This window comes from Pteronotus mesoamericanus, unplaced genomic scaffold (genome assembly GCF_021234165.1).
Source record: "Pteronotus mesoamericanus isolate MK-2021 breed Mesoamerican mustached bat unplaced genomic scaffold, CSHL_Meso_final scaffold_533, whole genome shotgun sequence".
NCBI classification, from domain to species: domain Eukaryota; kingdom Metazoa; phylum Chordata; class Mammalia; order Chiroptera; family Mormoopidae; genus Pteronotus; species Pteronotus mesoamericanus.
Genome location: NW_026555320.1, coordinates 4918204 through 4939871, shown reverse-complemented (window position 1 = coordinate 4939871; position 21668 = coordinate 4918204). Strand labels below are relative to the sequence as shown.

The 21668-nt window shown below is 64.1% G+C and overlaps 1 protein-coding gene across 1 annotated transcript; it reads right to left on the bottom strand.

Annotated features, from left to right (window-relative positions):
* Positions 1-1952: 1952 nt before the first annotated feature.
* GNAI2 (G protein subunit alpha i2) lies at positions 1953-21365 on the bottom strand. The gene is made up of 9 exons (XM_054594818.1): positions 21120-21365; positions 8353-8395; positions 7983-8124; positions 7654-7814; positions 5088-5216; positions 4597-4726; positions 4353-4506; positions 3561-3774; positions 1953-2911 (listed from the first exon to the last, which is right to left on the bottom strand). The coding sequence occupies exons 1-8, from the start codon at positions 21235-21237 to the stop codon at positions 3584-3586; spliced, it is 1068 nt and encodes a 355-aa protein (XP_054450793.1). The 5' UTR covers positions 21238-21365; the 3' UTR covers positions 1953-2911; positions 3561-3583.
* Between the last annotated feature and the right edge of the window lie 303 nt (positions 21366-21668).

Here is a 21668-nt window from a genome sequence, read left to right as displayed (position 1 = left end):
GCAGCTGCCCGTGGCTTGGGGCCAGGAACGTGGGCCTTCTCAGGCTGGGAGAGCCCTGGAGGACACATGGTCAGGGAGCGCTGAATCTCTGCCTCCCCTCACCCAGCTGCTCCCAGGGACAAGGTATGGCTGAAGTCCAGCCCTGGACAGCAACAGAGAGTGGGGGATCCCCTGGAGTCAACGTCATGGAATCCCTCCTGTTGGGGTGCAGGACACCTGGGATGCCCCCCAGCCCGCCACCCTCCATGGCTGGGAATTTCCCAACTGCCAAAGACGAGGAATGGAGAGGCCGCCCCCGCCGGTGTTGGGACAATGGAGCCTTATGCCCTGGAAATCAGAATAGGGGTAGGAAGGCCAAGGGCAGGTGGGGGCTTAGATGTCTGCACCCAGGGAAGTCCTGCTTGCCAGGACCCCACCCAGAACCACGGCCAAGTCGGTACAAGGGGATCCTGGCCAGAATCCTGCGTGGCCCACCCAGGGAGGGAGGCACTGGGTGCATCAGGCAGACAATGCCAGCCCCTCAATGGTCCCTCTGTGTGGTTCTCCCCCTCAGGAGGGAAGGAAGAAACCATCTCCGGTGCCCGCTTCCTGCTGGGCAGGCATCACTGCTGGGGGGGGGCACCGGTGCCCCACCCGCCCGCACAGACAGGGCTCAGGGAGGTCCAGGCCTGACCGCTCGCTGAAGGAAGGCGGCAGGGATCCTGGATTGGGGCGGGATTCTGTTTTCCTTGATTGTCGGCCCTCAGCCCTCGAAGCAGGAGTAGCAGGAAAGGCCCCGGGAACTGGGGCGGGGACAGGGGCTGGGGAGCGTAGATCCCCTTCCGATGGGGCGGCTGCAGCCTTTCATCTCCTGCCAGCGCGCTCGGCGCCCGGGCTTCTGGGGGACTGGCAGGTGTGCGGAGGCGGGGTCCCGGGTTCCCAGCCCCGCCCTCTCTTCCCCCGCCTTGCCCTCCCCGCCTCCGCGGCGCCGACCCCGGCCCCGGCCGCTTTGTCCCGCTTCGGGCGCTGAGCCCCGCGGCCCCACAAAGCTCCCTTTGTGCCCCGCGGCCCGCGCAGGACCCAGTGACGTCAGCCTTCGTGCCCAGCCCAGCGGGGCAAGCACGGGCTGCGGCGCCCTCTGGTGGCCGAAGGTGGAGGCGCGCGCCTCCGAGCCCCGCCCTGTCGGGGCGGCCTTTTACGAGCTCGGCCCAGAGGCTCCGCCGGCTGGCGCCCCGCGGTCCGAGTCCGTGGGTCCGTGGTTCTGCGAAAGTCGGGAGTTTGGTCCACCCCACAGGACCCCGGCCCTGTCAGCTGCTGGTTCTTTCTACAACAACGTGCGTGCACTTCCCACAGCCTCCTTGAAGCGTCGCACTCTTTGAGCCCTGGCCGCAATGTAGCTAAAGACCTGCAGCCGCCCAGGCTGCCTGTCCCTGACATCAGGTCTGGAAGGGGACCTCTGGAGCAAAGGCCCCTACTGTCCCCAACTTTGTTTACTGCAGCCCAAGGGCTCTGGGCAGCACGGTAGACTGGGAGACCGGAGGCTGTGCAGCCAACTTGACCGGCGACCACAACAATGTCGTCTCTGAGCTTGGGAGCTCCTAGCCTTTCCTTTCACACTAGACTCACCGGGCACCTCTCCTGCCCCCAGTGTGGCAGAGTCCTTAAAACATCTGTAGGAACTCTGCCCCCTGCGGCCGCAGCGGGGCTTACAGGCCGCCCCAGCCTCAGGACTGTGGAGGGGCTGGGAGCCGAGGGCCGACATGTGGGCCGTATCAGGCAAGACTCCTCCCGGTCAGAAACCTGAGGCTGGGGGCTGGGCTGGAGTCTGATGGGGGAGTCAGGCCCCCAGGGCCCTGGTGCGGTGACAGTTCGGGTCCATAGCACCTTCACCCGGGCACATCTCAGCCTGTGTCTCTGTACCCTGGAGAGAAGAAGGCCGAGCAGTCCTTGGTATTTTTCTTTCTACATTTTATTATTTCAAACCATGTGAACAATTCCATAAAACGTGAAAAAAGCAAGGAAGTGTTCAACGCTGAAGGACCCAACCTGGGGGGGAGGGCGCGAGGGACACGGCCCCTCAGCAGGCAGCGGCGGTTCCTAGGTTAGCGCTAAGGAGCTACATGTAGGTTAATGGAGCCGGGGCCCAGGGCTGTTGGGGCGGCCTCCGTGGCGCTGGCGGCTGTCCGATCAGCCCGTGGAACCCGACGGCGTGGGGGGCAGGGCAGGGGTGCTGCCCACGCGGGACAGCCAGCAGAGGAGTGGGCGTAAACACGCAGACACACTCAAGGCACAGAATCACTGGAATGGGGCTGGGTGGGAGCTGGTCAGGATCAGACGGTTTTAAATAGTTTTTCTCTAAAAAGTGTTCTAGGTTTGCAGTTTTTTTTTCCTTTGCTTTCATTTTTTTTAAAAAGCTACGAGAATGAGCAGGTGGACTGGTCTCCGGGAATGGTGGCGTCTCACGCTTCTTGTGCTTTTCCTTTGGGGCCTCCGAGCGGCTGAGGGGGTGGGGTGGGCAGGAGGCTCCCTGTAAACATTTGGACTTGGGCTGGGTCAGGGCTGGTGTTGGGCGAAGCCAGGGGTCCCAGGCTGGAGAAGTGGGTGCCCCTCCAGTCACAGGTCTTGGGAGACTCAGCATGTGCTCCCCTCCCCCACCACAGAACAAGACAAGGGTTAAAACCAGAACAGGGGCCCAGGAAGGGGGTACCGCGGCCACTCCCAGCACCTGGGACAAGGGCGGGCTTCAAACAGGGAGGACTGTGGCAACCCCTCCCCCAAGTCTCTGGAGCTGAGGGAGGGGACAGTGGAGGCGAGGTGGGGGGAGCCAAGAACAGAAAGAGGAGAAAAGCGGCTGGGGAGGGACAGGTGGAGAGCGTGGTCCTCTTGCCCCCATCTTCCTCAGGGGCTCGGGGGCGCAGAGTCAGCGGTGGCCCTGGAGGTGGGGGACAGTCAGGGCATGGGTCGGGAGGTAGCCGTTGTGTGACTCTCCTCCCGCCTCCCTAGACAAAGACTCTCTCCTTTTCTCCCACCCTCTTGTTACTAGGGACACAGTGGCCAACCGGGAGCCAGTGTCTGTTGCTGGGTTACGGGGGCGGGAGGCCTGAGCGCTGACACAGCCCTCGCCACCTCCCTGGGGCCAGCGGAGCCTCAGCTCAGGACCCTTGGGTAGGTCGGAGGGAAAGGCGGCTGGGAGGAGCACAGAGCTAGTCACAGTTAGCGGAAGGTGGCGGGCCCCCCGGTCACCCAGCCTCTTTCAGGCTAGGCCAACGGCCTGCGTGTGAGGAAGAGAGTTTCTCCAAGGAAGGTTGGACAGCCCCTTAGCTCTGTCCCAGGGCAGAGCCAGGCACTTCTGCTCTCTGGACCACCGGGCAGAACGGAGCCCAGCCCTGCCTGTGCCGCCTCCTCAACGCCCCGCACTCAGCGGCCCTCCTGACTCACCAGCCTCGGTGACCCTGGTCCTCTGCTCTCCTACGGGCACTCAGGTTCCCGGCCCCTATGTGGACCCTCTCCGTCCCTTCTCTGGGCCCAGTGACCCCACTGTGTTCCTCCCCAGCTCCCTGCCCAGCCCCGCTCTGGCTCACCATCCTGCCAGGTCAGCTGCCCCTCAGAAGAGGCCACAGTCCTTCAGGTTGTTCTTGATGATGACGTCAGTGACGGCATCAAACACGAACTGCACGTTCTTGGTGTCGGTGGCGCACGTGAAGTGCGTGTAGATCTCCTTGGTGTCCTTACGCTTGTTGAGGTCCTCAAACTTACTCTGGATGTAGCTGGAAGCCTCCTCGTACTTGTTGGCCCCTGTGGGAGACGAAGGGTGAGGACTTGTGCTGTGCGGGCAGCACACAGGCCTGTCCCGCGTGCGCTGACAAGCGCACAGGGTGTGTACCAAGTGCACAGGGTGAACGTGTTGTCTTTTTATTTTTTAAATTTTATTTATTTATTTTTAGAGAGGGGGAAGGGAAGGAGAAAGAAAGGAAGAGAAACATCGATGTGCAAGAGATACATCGATCAGTTGCCTCTCGTGCACCAACTGGGAACCTCGCCCAGGCATGTGCCCTGACCAAGAATCGAACTGGTGACCTTTTGGTTTTTAGGTCAGCGCTCAGTCCACTGAGCCACACCAGCCAGGGCAGGATGACTGCTGTGAGTGCACACACACATCTGAGTGTATGAAGGATGATGCTCATGTGCATATGAGTGTACGGGGTCCACAGCCCAGAGTGGGAAGAAGGGCCCCACGTGTACAGGCACAATTACGTAAGCCCAAGGAGCACCCATGGGACCAAGGGCCCCACGGTTACACTTCTGTCCAGCAGGGGGCGCTTGCGGGCCACTTGGTCACCACCAGCCCCTCCCCAGAGGCCCAGCCCCCACACCTGTGTACTCTGGGAAGCAGATGGTCAGGGGGCTGTGTGTGATCTTCTCCTCGAACAGGTCCTTCTTGTTGAGGAAGAGGATGATGGATGTGTCTGTGAACCACTTGTTGTTACAGATACTGTCAAACAACTTCATGCTCTCGTGCATGCGGTTCTGAGGGCAGGACAGTGCGGTCGGTTGGTCAGCATCAGCACCGCCCCCACTGCCCCGACCCCCTCACCCTGTGGCCTTGTGGCCACTCACCATCTCCTCGTCCTCGGCTAGCACCAGGTCATAGGCGCTCAAGGCTACGCAGAAGATGATGGCTGTGACACCCTCGAAGCAGTGGATCCACTTCTTCCGCTCAGACCGCTGTCCGCCCACATCAAACATCCTGTGGACACAGGCCACCTTAGCTGCAGAGAATGGGGTTTTGGGAGAAGATCCCTGCCCCGTTTCACAGGTTGGCCGACTAAGGACATAGGCCTGCTCAGAGGGGCACAGCCTTCATGGAACCCGCCACACTTGTGCACCTTCCTCCGGCTCTGGGCCAGGTGGGGCAGGCTGTGGCCACACGGGCCAGCTCAGCAGGGGACGTGGGCTGCTGGCAACGGCACAGCCTTGAGGAACCTCCAAGTGGGGCTCGGGGACCCTGGACTGGCACAGCCATGAGCAGGCCTGGGAGGGAGAGCCCCTCCCTCTGTCACCTCAGAGGCTGGCTGGCCGGCCCTGCCTTTCCAAACCTGCCCGCTTACTTGAAGTGTAGGTCCTTGAAGGTGAAGTGCGTCTCCACGATGCCCGTGGTCTTCACGCGGGTCCGCAGCACATCCTGCTGTGTGGGGATGTAGTCGCTCTGTGCGATGCGCTCCAGGTCATTCAGGTAGCTGCAGGGGGTGGGGTGGGAGGTCAGTGGGGGCCAGCATGGGGCCTTCTCACATGTCCCCTGCGTTACGTTTACTGCTCAGACGAGGAGACCTGTCCCGCCTGTGGCACAGGCCTAGGCGGAGGTGCAGCTCAGTGGCCGGCCGGCTGGCCAGCCGGCCCCAGCCCCTAGGTCTGAGCCAGGGCTGCCTCGGACAGGATCCCACGTGGCGGAGCTGCAGGTGATGGGGGTGTGAGGGGCAGATTAGTTCTTCAGTGAGGGACTTGGGATGCTAATCAGCACAATTACGGCATCAGCTGCAGAGCTGCCTGGCGTGTCCCCTGATGCAAGGCTGGACAGGCTGGGGCCTGCCAGACCCAGTGGGCTTTGCCTAGCACCTGATAAAAATTTGGGCTCCTCAGGGTAGGACACCTGCTTGGCAGAGGTCCCAGGGGCTCCACATTACCAGCTCCCTTAATTAGCATCGACCCTCCCTGGCCAGGCCATGGGGCCAGCCCGGCTGCCTGCCTCGGTACCCTTGGTGTATGCTGGGGGCTGGGTCTGGACCTCCCAGCTGATGCCCAGTGCCTGCCAGTGCCGTGCCTCACTCCTGGGGCATGGCTGCTGCGGCCAGCCCTTGGCTCCCACCCGCAGCTTGGCCAGAGGGAAATGACCTCAGAGACATAGAGACAGAACAGAAAAACAGGAAGGGCCATGGGGGACCGTGACGCATGTGCTATGACCTCCATACCAAGCCCCGCCCCCTACTGAGAGCCTCTGGCCTCGAGGCCCCAGGTGGGGTCCACACCAGCCTCTCCCTCCTTCCTGACGGGGGAGGGGGGGTTGCTTCACCGCAGGAACTCACTGCCCGGGGCAGCCTTGGAGGATGGCTGCGAAGAGGGTGGAGTGCGTATATCCCCGTCCCCTGCAGTGTCCCCATCCACTGCCACCCTTGGCGATCTTGTCAAAGCGTAAGCCTGCCCCAGAGAGCAGAGCCCACGTTCCCTGCTGCACCCCCATCCGGGGGTAAGGGCGCTTGATGGGGAGTGAAGAGAGAACAAGGGAGGAGTGGGGCGGCTCCCTGCCCACTCTCCCTCAGTATCCTCGGCACCGAGGAAGCAATGGTGGACAGGGCTCACCCTTCTTGCCTCGGGGGCCCACAAGCTCTGCTGCGGCCTCTGGGAGGGGCAGTGCCCAGGCCTGGGGGCCCTGTGTTTGGCCATGACCTTGCAGCTCTTAGGGGGTGGGCGCTCACAAGGGGGTTCAGACCTCACAGTGAGGGTGGGGGCAGCGGTCCGTGTAAATGAGGCAGGGCTCAGGGATCATGGCCAGGCAAGGCTGACCCCACCCACCTTCCTGAGGTCCGGCCCCTCTCCAGACGGGCTCAGGGAGTGATGGGCAAAGGGACAAGCCTGAGCAGAGGCAGAAGAGGGGAGGTGGGAGTACAGGGTCAGCAGCCTATCTGGGCGGCACCATCCAGAACCGGTGGGTGTCCCTCCCCCAGCTCTGCAGCCATCCGTGCTAGCCACTGGCCTGTCTGTCCTATTCCCTGTGGGGCACTCTGCACCCCGGCCAGGCCTGACAAAAGGCAGGCACTTCAGGGAAGGAGGTGGGGACATTGCCCTGTGGGCGTGGCCTCTGGAACCCCCGAGACCCCCTGTGATCCCCCAGCTGAGTCCTGGGCTCAGCCAGGAGCCAAGAAGAGTCAGAGCCGAAGTCCTGGGCTCCGACCTACACACACCTGTCCCCTCCCAGGCCTTCCCTTCCCCCCACGTCTCCCTCCTCAGCCAGCCTAAACTTCCTCTGTGACCTCAGGAGCTGGCACACGCTGTGCCCCACCCCGAAAGCCCTTCCCATTCCTCCCCGCTAAGTCAGGTTCAGAGCCCCGCGGCGGCAGTCCCTTTTGCTGGACTGACCCCGGCTCCCTCCACAACACCAACACCCTAAGGTGTCCCCGCTGAGGACTTTGCTCCACTCATCCCTGTGTCCCTGAGGCTTTGCACAGGGCCTGGCACAGAGCAGGTGGCAGCAAACGTTTCTTCAGCATGGTTGTGTCAACAGACAGATCAGACACGACTGGCCGTGGGGACTGGACTCCGTGAGCCGCCCTGCCCAGCCTTCCTCCTGGCCTTTATGTTTTCTTAATTGATTTTTTAGAGAGAGAAAGAAACATTGATTTGTTGCTCCGCTTACTGTTGCATTCATTGGTTGGTTCTCATACGCGTCTTGAGCAGGCGTCAAACCTGCAACCTGGGCATATTGGGGCGACGCTCTAACCAACTGAGCTACCTGGCTGGGGCCCGCCTGGCCTTTAGGTTCCATACCTCCCAACCCAAAGCCTGACCCACCCCGGCCTCGGCTCACAGCCCGCAGCTTCACGGAGACGAGCAGCCCGCTTCCAAGAGCGCTTCGGCCCTCGGTCCACACCACGGCCCACCCACCAGCCCCGAGACACTCACTAGGCGGCAGAGTCGTTGAGCTGGTACTCCCGAGAGCGGCCGAAGCAGTTCTGCACACCTTGGTCGGCCCAGAGTCTCCGGATGATGCCGGACAGGTCCTCAGGGAGCACGCCCTGCTCCTCGGCCGTGCAAGACAGCGCAAACAGCTGCCTGGCGTCGTCCTGGGCACAGCAGCGGGCGGTCAGCCAGCTGCAGGCGCGCACCCCCACCCCACCTGTCAAGGGCAGGGCGGCCTCTGGAACGGGCCCCAGGCCAGGGCGCTCTCAGGTTCCCCGGGGTGTGACCTGCCTTTGGGGAGGTAGGCAGCGGTATAGGGGACATCCACATACCTGGCGGGAGGGGTCAGCAAAGTCGATTTGCAGGTTGCCCATGGCTTTGACGATGGCCATGATGGATTGGATGGTGTTGCTGTAGACGACCGCCCGGTACTGCCGGCATTCCTCCTCAGAGTAGCCATCCTCATGGATGATCCTGGCAGCCAGGGGTCAGGGGTCAGGGGGCACAGGCCGTAGGGGCCACACTTAGCCACCGGGGGCGGCTAGGGCCTGCAGGGTTCTACTCCAGGGAGGACAAAACCGCCCCCAACCCACTGGGACCTGTGGATGGACGGCTGCCTCTGAGAAGGCCCAGCCTGGCTACCAGGAAGGCGGGCAAGGCAGGCAAGGCGGGCGTGGGGGCTGCCTCTGCACTGGCACTTACTTCATTTGCTTGACAATGGTGCTCTTCCCCGACTCGCCCGCACCTGGAACGGAGGGCACAGGCGGTCAGGGAGCGGCCGGGGCTGCTGGGAAGGCTGCGAGTGGCCCAGCTGCCTGCACTCCTGGGGGCAGAACCCGCCCCCCCGCCCCACTGACCGCATGGCCAGATGGCGTGGCCGGGCCTGGGGTGCGGCGGAGCCAGCTGGGCTGTCACTGGGAGGGCCACTGTGGTAAAGGCAACCTGGACACCTTAGACTCTCCCCAGACCTTGGCCTCCCACAAGCTCCACGGCCCGCGGCGGCTCCCTACTGCCCTGCCAAGCTCAGGGGCTGTGGCTGCAGTCAGGAGCTGCCCGTCACCCCACACACGCAGGCCGCGGGCAGCGGCCCTCCTCCCACGCTCAGCCAAAGCTGCCCTGGGCCCTGGGATGGGCACGGTGCCACACTCGTGCCTCCCCGGCGTGGCCCAAGGCCGAGCCCTCTGTCCACCAGGCCCAGGTCCGCCCTGAGCAGAGGGAGACCAGGACCTGGGAGGCACATGCGCGCACACATCACACTGACTCGAGGGGCTTCCCTGGCCTGAACCCAGGGATTCCCCGGCACTCTCCCTGGCGGCCGTCGCAGCTGCCCCACCGACACGACCTCTGCGCCCGTTCTACAGGTGAGGCCAGGGAGGCTCAGAAAAAGGAAGTCTGGTCCCAAGGCCATGCAGCCGGGGTTCAGAGACCAGGGGAACACACAGGACCACGATGCCTGGCCTACCCAGCCCTTCTCGGATCACGGCTCAGACCTCGCAGGAAGCCGTGAAAACACAGCCAATGCCCAGCTGTGCCCCCAGATACAGAGCCAGACCCGAGGGTGCCGCCCGGGAAGCCACCTTCGCCAGGGGTCTGTTCAGGGAAGCGTGAAGACCGGGGGCTGGAAGGGGCGGGGCCCCACCTCTCTCTCCACTGCTCCTGAGCACCCAGCAGAAGGCATCTGGACGGGGCCTGCTCAGCCTTTGCCCACTGTTCCTGCTGCTCCAGCCCCACCACTGCCAGGCACGGCCGCACTGGCCAGGCACGGCCCCTTGCCACCTCCAGGTCTTCCCGCCCATGTAATTCTCTCTGCTGGGCACACCTGCCCCACAGACATGCGTCCTGACCCTCCTGGTCCCTGTGACAGGTCTGTCGCTCTGAGCGGCTCCGCAGGGTTGGTGGGTCCGTCACACTTGGGGACTGACGTCCCTCAGGATAAAGATGCCTCAGAAGATGAAGTTTCCAACATGCAGCACGAGCAGCAAGAATGGCACAGCAATGACAACAGCGCCCACCTGTCAGATGCCGCTCTACGCCTATCACGTCCACTCAGTGAGTGCCTCCCACAGCCACCCCGCTGACAAGCGACGAAGCCGAGAGGCTGCTGCCACAGGTTGCGCTTCCCTCTCTGTGGCCCACCCTGCCCTCCGGGCAGGGCTCCCGAGGCTGCTCGACGAGCCCTGTCTGCACCCCCATCGGCCCTACCTTGCGCCCCAGACCCGCCTGTTACCAGGAAAAACTGAGGTGCAGCGGTGGCCCTCACAGGGGTGGCCCCGGGTATGTTCACAACCCAGTGGCCTCCCAGAGGATGGTCTGGGCGCCCCTCACAGGCGCCGCCATCTGCCTGAAATCACCGGCTTCTGACTGTCCTGGGCCAGCTTCCCAGGGCAAAGGAGCACCAGAGCGGCAGATGTGCAGGGAGGCAGGAGCCGCCCGTCGGCCCAGCCCCACGCAGTAGAGGGCATGCTGCTAGGCACAGGCTGGGCTCCAGTGGCAGTGCCCCACCCCCGGCTGTGCGCAACGCAGGGGCAGCCAAGGTCTGGCACACTCACACCCCCAGCTGCTTAGCGGGGACGCGGGGAGAGGGCCTAGAGACTGCCTTAGTGTCCTTCCCACCCAGACGCGTGTCCCTCAGAGCAGGAGGAGGCAGTGTATTCTGGACACGGGAGGAACCAGGAGCCATGGAAGCTCAGCCAGGATCAGGGGCCTGGTGGGGCAGTGGAGGCCCAGGGTGTGCGGTGATGGGTCAGCTCGATCACACCAATCCCAGGGACGGGGCCGACAGCACAAGCTCGCTTTGCATCTCTGATTTTCCTGGCGGGGCGGACTTGGCAGCCACCGAGGCTGGCCACACCTGCACAAGCCAACGGCCCGCATCCCCCTCGGGCCCCAGTCTCCCTGCTCTCACGCTCTGAGAGTTAGGAGGACGCCCTCTGCCCTGAGCAGGGGTCACTGCGGAAAGGCTCCCATTTCACAGGTGGACAAACCAAGGTCACAGAGCCCTTGCCCCCAGACTTCACATGTCTTTCTTGCAGCTGTGGCTCCAGCGGGATGGAGTAGTAGGACAAGGTCATGGTACTGGTGGCCAAGCAGGAAGAAGAGGGGAGCACCGGCTCAGAATCAGGGGCACGGCCCAGGAGCAGCCAGGGCAGATTGGGCACCAGGGGCTGAGGTGGGTGGGACCATAGCCTGACCCCCGAGGGGAATGGGTAGGATGAGGACCCTGGTTCTCAGGCAGCCCACCGGTCTCACTGCTCACTCCTCCATCGTGGCCTGCGTTGCTCCCTATCCTATAAGCTGGTGCTTGGCTCAAAGGTCCTTTGCACCTCACTGATCCTGGGGACCCAGTGCCCCTCAGCTCTGTACCTTCCCCATCGGAGGAGGGGCTTCACTCGCTGGCTGCAGAGCGCTGCAAAGGTGCAGGGTGGGGGACCCCAACAGAAGGCGGCAGGAGTCGCCTGCTGCAGGGGGCCCCACCAGGCATGCCATCGCCAGCTGCGTGGGACCAGAGGAGCAGCAGAGGCTCTCCGGGGTGGCCAGCGGCATTCCCATTGGGCCGCACCTCTTCTCACCAAGGGAGAAGGCCCTGAGCCTCTGCCCTGGGGCGCAGCTGCTGGGTCCCCAGCAGGGGGCGGTAATTGCCTTGATGTGCTGGGTGGCAGCGGCGGTCGCCAGTGTTAGGACATCTGCTTCCACTCTGGGAGCGCCCCAGCGGGGGAGGGCACGGGGCAGGGGGGTTGGGGGGACAGCAGCAAGGGGCAGCACCAGGCCACCTGTCTGAACAAGGCCAGCAGGGCCTCTGCAACACAGCCACCCATCTAGCTGCTCGATCCAGCATTCAGGTCACTGCAGCTTGTCCATCTTGGACAGGCAAGATGGCCCTGCTGGGTGTCCGCGACATGCCATTGTCCTCTCTGGCCTCAGTGTCCCCTCCATAGAGACAGCCAAGGCCAGAGGGCCAGCCAGCCCATCTCTCTCTCTCAGTTCTTCTCACAGGGAAGGCTGAGGTCTGCCACAGTCCTGGTGCCCAGGCTGCCCCCGCAAGATCTCCAAGAGCATCGGCCCCTTCCCACTGGTCCTGGCACCTCGTCTGTGAAACAGGACACCACCATTACCTCCTCCCGGGAGAGCACGAGGATGAAACACGAGGCTCTTCGCATGGTGCCTGGTGCACGGGGTGCAGGGGCATTTAGATAAAAGTTATTAGCACGACGCTCTACCCTTTGGAAGAGTGCAGATCACCCCAAAGCTCTCGAAATGAGCACTGCAGCCCAGCGACCGGCACACTGCTCAGGTCGCCATAGCCACAGCCTGTGGGGTGGCGGGCTGGGGCCGTCGCCTGTGAAGGAGTGTCTCAGGCTTTCAGACAAAGCGCAGGGGAGGGTGATGACCGGCGGCTCGGAGGGCTGACTCAGCGGCGGTGGTTCCTGCTGGGACGTATGTGACCAGGGGCCGGGGTGAGAGCCACGCAGGCCTCTGCAGAGGCTGCCACTTCCCTTCCACGCGACCCAGTGCTCCCACCCAGCCCGGGCCTCCTTCCTGCCCAGCAGGCGCACGGCGCACACTGCTCACGGGCTCCCTGCACCCGGAAGGCTGCGCAGGCTGGGGCCAGGCCTCTGCAGAGGCCCCTGTGCTGGTGGGCTCCCCTGGGACACGCGGGGCCAGAGACACTGCCAGCTGACGTGGCAGCCCCAGGGCAGAGGCTGTCCTAAGCGCAGTGGCCGTGACCACAGGGTAGACTTGGGCAGCAGCCCAGCTCAAACCCACAGCACTGGGCCCGCCCCCCACGGCCACAACGCCCTGGCCTGCCCCAGCGGGGCACAGGGGGCGGGGGTTGAACCCTGGGAAGCCCACCCAAAGGCACCCTGGCACCACCTCCTCCTCCCCTCCCAGGAAGGTGCCACGTCTCTAGCACAGTCCGCGGTTGGCCCCCAGAGCTCCTGCCCCTCCCCTCCAGCCTCAGGGTCCGGACCTGCCACCACCAGGGGGAGCCTGGCAGCCAGAGACCCAGTGGAGGCGGTGGGGGCTGGGCAGCACTGGGAGCATCTGTTTCTGAAAAGCGGCCTCGGGGAGGGGCCACTGGGGGAGGGGCCTGGACCCTCACCCATCACCCACCGCAGAGCCTGGGAAGCCCTCTGCCTCCCAGCCACCACACGCAGGGAACAATGGGGATGGAAGGAGGGGGAGGGCGCCAGACAAAGGACCTCCAAGGCCTGCCCCAGCTCTTCCTTCCTCCAGGTGTGGCTCCTCCTTGGCCCCTCACTCCCTCCAAGGAGGCCCCCAGGGCTCTGGCACCATGGGCGGCGGATGGGCTCTGCCTTCCCTAGGTACCCTAACCAACCCCAAGCCTCCCTGCCACTTGGGCGGCCTCCGCAGCTTCAAGATGTCCATCAGGGACGCCCTCACAACCAGGGCCTGGCCGGCCCCTGCCAAGCCAGAGCCGTCCACGCAGGAGAGGCAGGCCTCGGACGCAGCAGTGAGAGGGCTCTCCAGGCAGGACCGACAGGACTTGGAAGGGCCCTGGGTGTGGAGGGGACTGAGGCTCAGGGTGAGGAGGGCCAGCCAGGAGGCAAGGGGCCCTGGGACCTGCTCACTGTTAGCCCTACAGGTACAGGCCTCAGCCTCTGCAGGAGCCAGATGTGCTGGGGAGTGCCCAGGTCACACAGGAGCTGGCCCTGGGCACAGCCCTCTTTCCGGGCACCTCATTTCAGGAATCCCTTGATTGTTTTCAAAGAGTCTAAACCCCGGCCCTCCTCTCCTGGGTCGCTGTGGTGGCCCGTGGGTGACAGGCCCAGTGCCTGGGCCTCCGTGTCCCCATCTGGAAAATATCCCCCTCAAGGGAGCATGCCGAGCCCCCAGCCCGCCCTGGGCCCTCCCTGAGATCCTCGCACTGCCCCCAACTGCCCCAGGGCCTCGCCTGAGCCAGCAGCTGTCTATGTGCCTGCCGGCCACGGGGCTGCGCTGAGGACGAGGACTTCATGGTCCCAGCGCTGGGCACAGGGAGGGCAGAGGATGGCCTGAGGTCACATCGACGGAGCGGGGATGGGGTATCCTCCAGAGCTGCGGTCTTGAGTGGTCAAGAAGAGGCGTGCTCTCTGCTTTGTGTGGCCTCATGGCCCAGATACCTGAAAGCTTCTGTTCCAGGTTTCCTAAGTCTCTCTCAGGCTCCTCAGGCCCCTGGGGCCTGGCCTGACAACACATAGCAGCACCCCTGGGAACCTCCAGGGGGAGGGGAAGGCCACAAAGCTTGACCGCCAAGGCCAAGGGGCAAGAGGACCAGCCTCAGCACCTGTCACGCCGTCGCCAGCCCACACTGCGGGCAGGTTCTGCCACCACACAGTCCCGCACACAAGCCCACGACAGTCTGTGCTCACAGGGGGAGCCCCTGCGGGGACGCGCTTTCCCCTCCTCTGAACAACTCCCTGTCCTCGCCCAAGAACAGACCCCCCCCCCACGACGTGTCCTGACAGCCATGGGCCAGAGCTCAGGCCTCCTAAGCCTGGTCGCGGTAGGAGGAACAAGCATGATGTTAGGGGAACACTGATGTGCCCAGCTGCCTGTCTGTGGCCCGAGTACCGCTATGAGGGGACATGGGCTGGGAGGGCAGGCAGGACGAGGTCACCCATGGCCACACAGCAGATTTCTGGCTTTGAGCAGGAAAAAAATGCATGCGCAGTCTTGGGTCCCGCCCTCCAGGACAGACTGTCCTCTTTCAATTTCCTAAAAGAGGAACAGAGGCCCCCGAGACAGGTCCCCAGGCACATGCAGAACACACGCGCACCCACAGCATTTGACTCATCAATTCTTGCCAGCTGGGCACACACTCCTGGAAGGGAGTCAGGTAATGTCCCCGAGGCTCAGCTCCCCCACCCGTGAAACGAGTGTAAGTGTAAGGTCAGCCCCAGGCTCTCGGGGTTGAGTAAGACATGACCCTGAAGAGTCCAGCCCCACGCGTCAGTCAAGGCACAATCAGAGGCAGCTGCTGCTATCACCAGCGACCAAGTGGGGGCACCCTGGGCCCACTGGGTGGTAGCAGTGGGGAATCCTCCGTCTGGACCAAGGGGCCCCCGTCCACTGCCAGGCCGGGGAAACCCAGAGTGAGCTAATCCCGGGGGCTGCGGCTCCCTTTCCGGGCATTCATCTCGCCCTGCAGCCAGCCTTCCGGCTTTGGAGGGCAATGGCCGCTCGGGAACGTAGGAGCAGCCCCGGGCTTTCCTGCTAGCTCCCCGGCCGGCGTCCCTCTCCCAGCCACCACTTCCTGTGGTCAAAGGAGGGGCCTGGAATCCTTCGCAGAGGCGCCACCTTCTCTGGGATGCTAGGCCCAGAGGCTGCTGGGGCAGGAAAGGGACGGGCTGCCCCGCCGACTCCGGCCCGGTGTGGACCAGCAGGGCGCCCCAGGGGGGTAGGCAGGTGAGCCCGCGCAGGTGGCGCTCACCTTCTGGACCCCAGGTTGACAAGGCTCACCCTCCCACTCCCAGCGCAGAGCAGGAACGGGCCTCTGGCCTCTTCCTCTTTTGGGCCCCTCCTCCTCCAGCTGCTTCCTCCTTTTCCTCTGGTGTGGACACCACTTCCCCGAGAGGCCCAGCCCTGCCATGCTGCCCCTCCTCCTGCCTGGGACACAGGTGCTGCCATGGACTCCCCTGAGTGTGTGCTCATGCCTCGGGAGCCTCGGCCCCCGGGAATGCACCCAGCCACCAGGACGCCTTCTCAGCGATCCACCTTCAGGTTCTGGCTCATTCGGGCCTGGCACTAGCCGCCAAGCCTTGGACGTACATGCAGAAGTGCCCAGCAAATGTCTGGTTATTCAGCCCTGCCCAGGTGGCTCAGCTGGTCAGGTGTCATCTTGCAAACCAAAAGGTCGCGAGTTCAATTCCTGGTCGGGGCACATGCCTGGGTTGCAGGTTTGGTCCTGATACGAAGGGCAACCCGGTCGATGTGTCCCTCTCACATCCATGTTTCTCACCCTCTCCTTCTTCCTCCCTTATCCTCTCTTTAAATAAATAGATACTTTAAAAAATGTTCGGTTATCCTAGGGGGATTATCTCTCTCAAACTGCCAATATGGCCGCAGCCCCAAGAAGCAGCACTGGGCTGAAGGTGAAGGTGGGTTGGCGTTTAATAAGAACAAGAGCTCTAGGCTGGAGGAGCTGGCCAGAGGGGGCCCCACCCTGAACATAGGCTGAGGGAGGGGGCGCCTCGGAGCCTCAGCTACCAGGGCCACCCTCTAAGGCCTCGTGCCCAGGGCTCAGGCGGGGCCAGAGCCGAAGACCCCAAAGATCCCGACGACCCCTTCTCTCGCACTGAACTCCTAGGCTAGGACTCCTGCTCCCGACAGGCTGGGCCCTGCCCCCGCTCGCCTGTCCTGTCCCCCCACAGCGTTGGGCTCTGGGTCAGGCTGTCTCCTTCTCTGCTGGGGGGGTGTGGTAGGAGAGAGTCTTGGTCCCTCAGTGGCTAAGAGCATTTGTGGACAAAGCTTCCTCCATCCTGTTCCTGCCAAAAGAATGGGTGGCTTTTAGAGACAAAGAAAGACCAAGGGAGACACAGCCGGAGACTGAGCTCAAGGGCAGGGTATACAGGACCAGTGTTCTCCAGCCACCCCGAGGGCCAGCCCCTGCAGCGCTGCAGGCCGAGGGACCTCGCTGGGATCCGACCTGACAGGCTGCCCAGGCCTCGGGGGGTCCCTGATCGTGCCAGCCCCCATCTGGCAGCCTGGCTCCGGCTCTAGCACAATGGGCGGCTCGAGGCTGCCTGGGCCTGGCATGGAGGCCTGTGCTTCCCAGCTGCCTTGACTTCCACCCCCAACCACAACGGCCTCATTCTCTCCGTCCTCGCCACTGCGCGGCCCTCGGCCTGGGGTTCTCTCCCCCCACCCCGCCCCCAGCTGAACTCCAGCGTCACTTCCTTTGCAAAGCCACCAGGTTCCACCCAGGCTCCCGGCTCCGGGGCATCCCTTGAAGGGCCCGGCCTCAGGCCCGCCCGGGAGGAGCTCTCGGGCTGCCCTCACCGACGCTGGGGTCAGGGGCAGGCGCGGGCAGAGGGGCTCCAGCCCGGCTCAGGCCCGGGCTCCCAGTGCCCGCTCAGAGGGACAAAGCCTGGCCCAGCCTGGGGGAGGGGTGGGAAGAAGCAGCGCAGAGGCCCCAGCTGCCCCGCCCCCATTCAAATGCTAATGAGCTCCCGCCAGGAGGCGAGTGCTGTGGGGGGAAACAGAGGGGCTGGAGGTAGACCTGGGTCCCTAGGCCCTCAGGAAGACGGCTCAGCCCTTCCAGGGGTAGGGCTTAAGGTCCCCGGGACAGTCTGTCACCCTAGGTAGCACCATGCGTCTGTCTCCCCACTTGCTGTCAGCAGCTGCCTGAGGTCAAGGAAGGGGGTTCCCCCGGAACTCCACACTGGGGCCAAGCGGCTTCCACCCGGTGAGACCCCTCCCTGCCAAACTCTCGGCTCAGCCGGAGCCAGCAGAAGGTCCCTCACGGGTTTCACACCCTCAGGCTTTGGTGTGCTGCACCCACAACACCTGTGGCTGCAGCCAGGTGCCCCGTCCCCATGTTATGGATGGAGGGCCTGCCAGGATTTCACCTGTGGCTGGCTTTCTCAGCCAACGCACTAGGTGGGGTTGGGATTTGAACCCAGGTCTGGTGCCTCCAGAAGCTGGTCCAGAGGGGGTGAGCCCTCCTACCCCAGTCCAGGAGACACCCACCCCAGGGCTTGGGAACGTAGGTAGGTCTTCCTCCCTCAGTGCCCTTGCTGAGTCGGTCCCTTTGCCCTCTAGCAAATGTTGCTCATTTTTCAAGACCACCCAGAGGACTCCTCCTCCAGGAAGCACCCCCACTCTCACAGGCACCATTAGACTCTACCCATTACCCAGCCAGCCAGGACCCCAGGCCAGACCAAGGCCCGGGCAGCAGCCGCAGGGTTACCACCCCTGTTCAGGGATGTGCTCAACAGCTTGTTCTTTTCACACACACTGAAGAGGCACCTACAGTGGGCCAGGCCCTTTGCTAGAGACACAGACAGAACCAAGGCAACCAAACGCCCTTTCTTTTCTTTCAATAAACTCAGCGGCGCTCTGGTATGCACAGTCGGCGCGGCCCGGCCAGCACCCCCGCGGCGCTGGTCTGGTCTGAGCCCCCGGAGCTCGATGGGCCTGCAACGGACCCGAACAGCCTGCACTGAAGGAAGAACGCAAAGCCACTCTCCCATAGGAACAGCGGCAGCCCCTGCTGTGTGCTGTACCCTGCGACAAGCTGCAGGCTGGTCCGCAAGAGCCGGCGAGAGGGGGGTAAGGACTACTGTCCCGGAGGTGCCGGCACAGGCTGCAGTGAGGCCACAGGAGAAAGCCTAAGGGACTTGTGTCTCAGCATCGCCCCAATCCTGGTCACGGGCCCTACGCTGAGCCCTTATCACCTGCCCACAACACGCCAGGCTGTGGCTCGTCTTACTCCTCCATCTACCCATCCCCAAGACCAAGTTCAGACCGGTAGCACTTCCTTCATTCAACAAACAGACAGGGAGCGTCCAAGAGGTGCCAGGCTCCACGCTTAGCACAGGAGCCTCAGCCCCGCCCCTGCAGTCTCAAGGGCAGCAGCTGGGGCCCAAACACTGGGCTCCGAACACCAGGCTCCGGTGGGGGCAGCGGGAGCGCCGGGAGCCTCGGGGAAGGGGGCTGTCAAGGACGGTGGTCTCTGAGCAGAGTCTTGAAGAGGAGGCGTGAGTTAGACGGGACCGCGGAAAGCACAAGCGAAGAGACGGGTGCAAAGCACCAGGGGCCAACGATGGGCACCGTGTCTCTCTTCTCGGTGGGCTGCCCACACAAGCTCATCCAAAATCAGAGACACCCCCAGATACAGACTCTGGCTTCCTTCATCTCCCTAGTGCCCAGCCCAAGCCCCAAATTCCACCTGGGGGCACTGGGCAGGGGTGCCCCTGGAGCAGGCCGGTATCAACAGCTCTGCTTCCCCTCCAAGCTGCCAGGAATCAACCCTCTGACTCGCGTGCACCACATCTGCCTCTGTGCAGGTGACAGAGCTAGGACCGTCGCTGGCAGCTCTACCCATGACTGGAAGGAGCCAGTCTGCGGGTGGGGCAGCAGGCGTGGTTCTGGCCGGGAAGGAGGGCTGGCAATCCCCCAGCCTGAGTCCCGTTGCCTGGACAGAGTCCTTCCCGCTATGTGGGACAGGCGCCCAGCACCCTGAAGCTGCCCCAGCTGGGCTCCCGTCGCCTCCCGCGCTGGGGCGGGAAAGGGATGGCTGGCCAGGGCGCTTCCCCAGGCAGCCGCGGCAGATCAGGTCCTCAACTTCAGGCAGAGCTCGGTCTCCCAGCCCCGTGCAGCGCACCCTCTGCAGGGTCTCAGTGCCCACCCCACGCTCCCACAGGTGCCCCCATGAAGCCCCCAGCCTCCCCACCCTGGGCCCGGGCCCAACTCTGGCCCAAACCCAGGGAGCCCATTGCACAGAGAAAGCAAAGCCAGAGGGGCAGGATGCTAAGATGGACTCCCCAGCCTAGAAAAGGCTAAGCCGGACCCTGCATCCCTGGTAGGCCAGCCCAGTGGGGGAGGGGTTGCTAGGCCCAACACCTGAGCTGGGCTCCTGGGAGCAAAACTGGTGGGTTGGGGTCGGCCCGGGACACATTACAGGCCAGGAGCCCCATGTCCCCCGCCCCATAACGGCCCAGCCCCAATCTCAGCCACCACCATAGTGATCAGCTGGGGAAGGGGCTACCTAGAAGCCCCTGGCCGGGCACTGGGAGGCAGCAGCACGGAACACACCATCCCCAGGCCCAGCGGGCGACAGGCGGGCATTCCACCGAGGCGACACCCACCCGCTGCCGCACTCGCAGCAGAGACAGGAAGAGGCAAGCGCCCAACGCAAAACAGCCCAGAAGGCTGGGCCGCCGCCCCTTCCCGCCCCTTCTCTTCCTCCCGCAGTGGAGAAGCGGATGCCATTTTGAAACCTCCAGGGCTGTGCCCCCAAGGCCAGGCCCCCAGGGACAGTCAACAGATGGGCGGATGACGGAAGACATGCTGTCCCTCGGCCATATGCCCAGAATGAAAAGCCCCACTTTTCACAGCCTGGGGACCCCACAGCAGCTCTGGGGCTGAGGGGCCACACCCCCCATACACTATCTAGCCTGCAGGGGCCTCCCTCCCCCCCAACCCTGAAACCTCCCCCAAATCAGACTGCCACTGGGCACCACACCTGCTCTCAGTCCGAGGCGGGATGGGGACAACAACAGGGCCCAGAGTCTTCGCCAAAGTCCACCTCAGGTACCCACCCCCATCTGGAGCCCCAACTCCTCACCCAGCTGGCCCACTACTCCCTCCTCACAGGGCCTCAAGGCCTGCCAGGCCCACCCCCTCCCCGCCTTCCTGCCCAGAGGGGTGCGGGAAGCCCAGGACCCGGCAGCAGATCTCGGCCCGACCGGGCAGCAATATGTCGGCTGTCTCACCACTTCCACTTCCCCCCACCCCGCAAGCAGCCACCATCTTCCCTGGCCTTGAAGGCTCCACAACCCAAACTCCCCCACACTCCCTCCCACTCCCCAGCCCTTCCCTCACCAGCTGAGACAGGGCTCAGGAACTGGGAAACCGATAGCCATCAGTGCATCTCCCTGGGAAGCCGAGGCCTGGCCCCCGCCCCCAGCGGGACCAGTGGCGCCTCAGCCCAGCCCCTTGGGGGTCTAGGCCCTCCCCTCCCAGCCTGGCCCAGGACGCAGGAGAGGTGGGGGGCTCTGGGGAAGGCCAGAGCGTGAGAGAGGACCTAAGGACGGGGGTGGCGGGCCGCTGGGGTTGGGGAGTGATGTGTGCAGACAGGGACGTGGTTGGTGGGCCAGGTGCAGAGTAGGGGTCTCCAGAGGTTTGAGGGTTCCAGCTGGAGAGAAGGTTCACGAGCAGTCACGGCTTCCCAGTTGAGAAGTCCCGTGGGGTCAGGATGCACAGGTGGACAATGGGTCCAGAGTAGAGATGGGGCACAGAGGGGAAAGGAGGGAATGGCGGGGGCCTGGCAGGGGCCCCAGGGATGCTCATGCCCAGTGGGAATAGGGGGAGCAGGTGGGGATAAGAGGTGATACCTGTGGGTGGGGGCTGACTGGGGTTCTGAGGGTTTAGGTAAAATCTAGCAGAGGCTAGAAGGACAAGGCAGGGGCTCTGAAGGTCTGTAAGGTTGGTGAGCAAGGGAGGATGGTCAAGCAGGATTCTGGGCAGCTTACGTTGCGGTACTAGTGGCTGGGGGTTTGGGCACTTGGGGTCTGGGGTGAGTTGAGGGTCTGATGTAGAGTCTGGGCTATGGATCCGAGGTCTAGGCCAACCCAGGGTTTTGAACCATTATTTGGGTGTCCTGACCAGGCTGGATTTGGGAGTTCAGGTCCAGGTGGGGGGGGTGCAGGCCAAGTCTGGGAGTTCGAAGCCCAAGCCTGAAGTCAAAGTCCTTGTTGGGGGTTTGGAGCGGGAATCGGGGGTCCCAGCGCAGGGCGCGGCCTCACCCAACAGCAGCAACTTCACCTCCCGCGCTGCCTTCTCTCCGTCTTCCCGCAGATTCTTGTCGATCATCTTGGAGCGCTCGGCCGCCGCCTTGTCCTCGGCGCTCACGGTGCAGCCCATCCCGCTGTCCGCCGGCCCGGCCGCCGCCCGGCCCCCACACGGCCCCCGGCCCGGCTCGGCCCCGCGCGACCCACTCCGCTCCAGCCGCCGGCCCTCTCCGGGTAGCTCTCGGGTCTGTAGTCCTGAGCGTCTGCGGGCGGTGCCTCCCAGGACTCCGCGCACCGACGGCTGGGCGGGCCGGGGGTGGGGCCGGCGAGAGCCAGGCCCGGGACTGGGCCGGGGCGGGCCTGGAGGCGGGGCCAGGAGAGATCCTGGGCCGGTGATTGGCTCGAGGGCGGAGCGAAGGAGAAGTTAGGCGCAGCCCAGGCTCGGACCGGGCTGGAGGCGGAGCCACGCAGAGGGAGCGAGCCGTAGCGGTAAAGCCAAGCCCAGAGGGATTGGACTCGGGGCGGGCTACAGGGGAGGCCCGGCTCCGATTGGGTGCGGAGCGC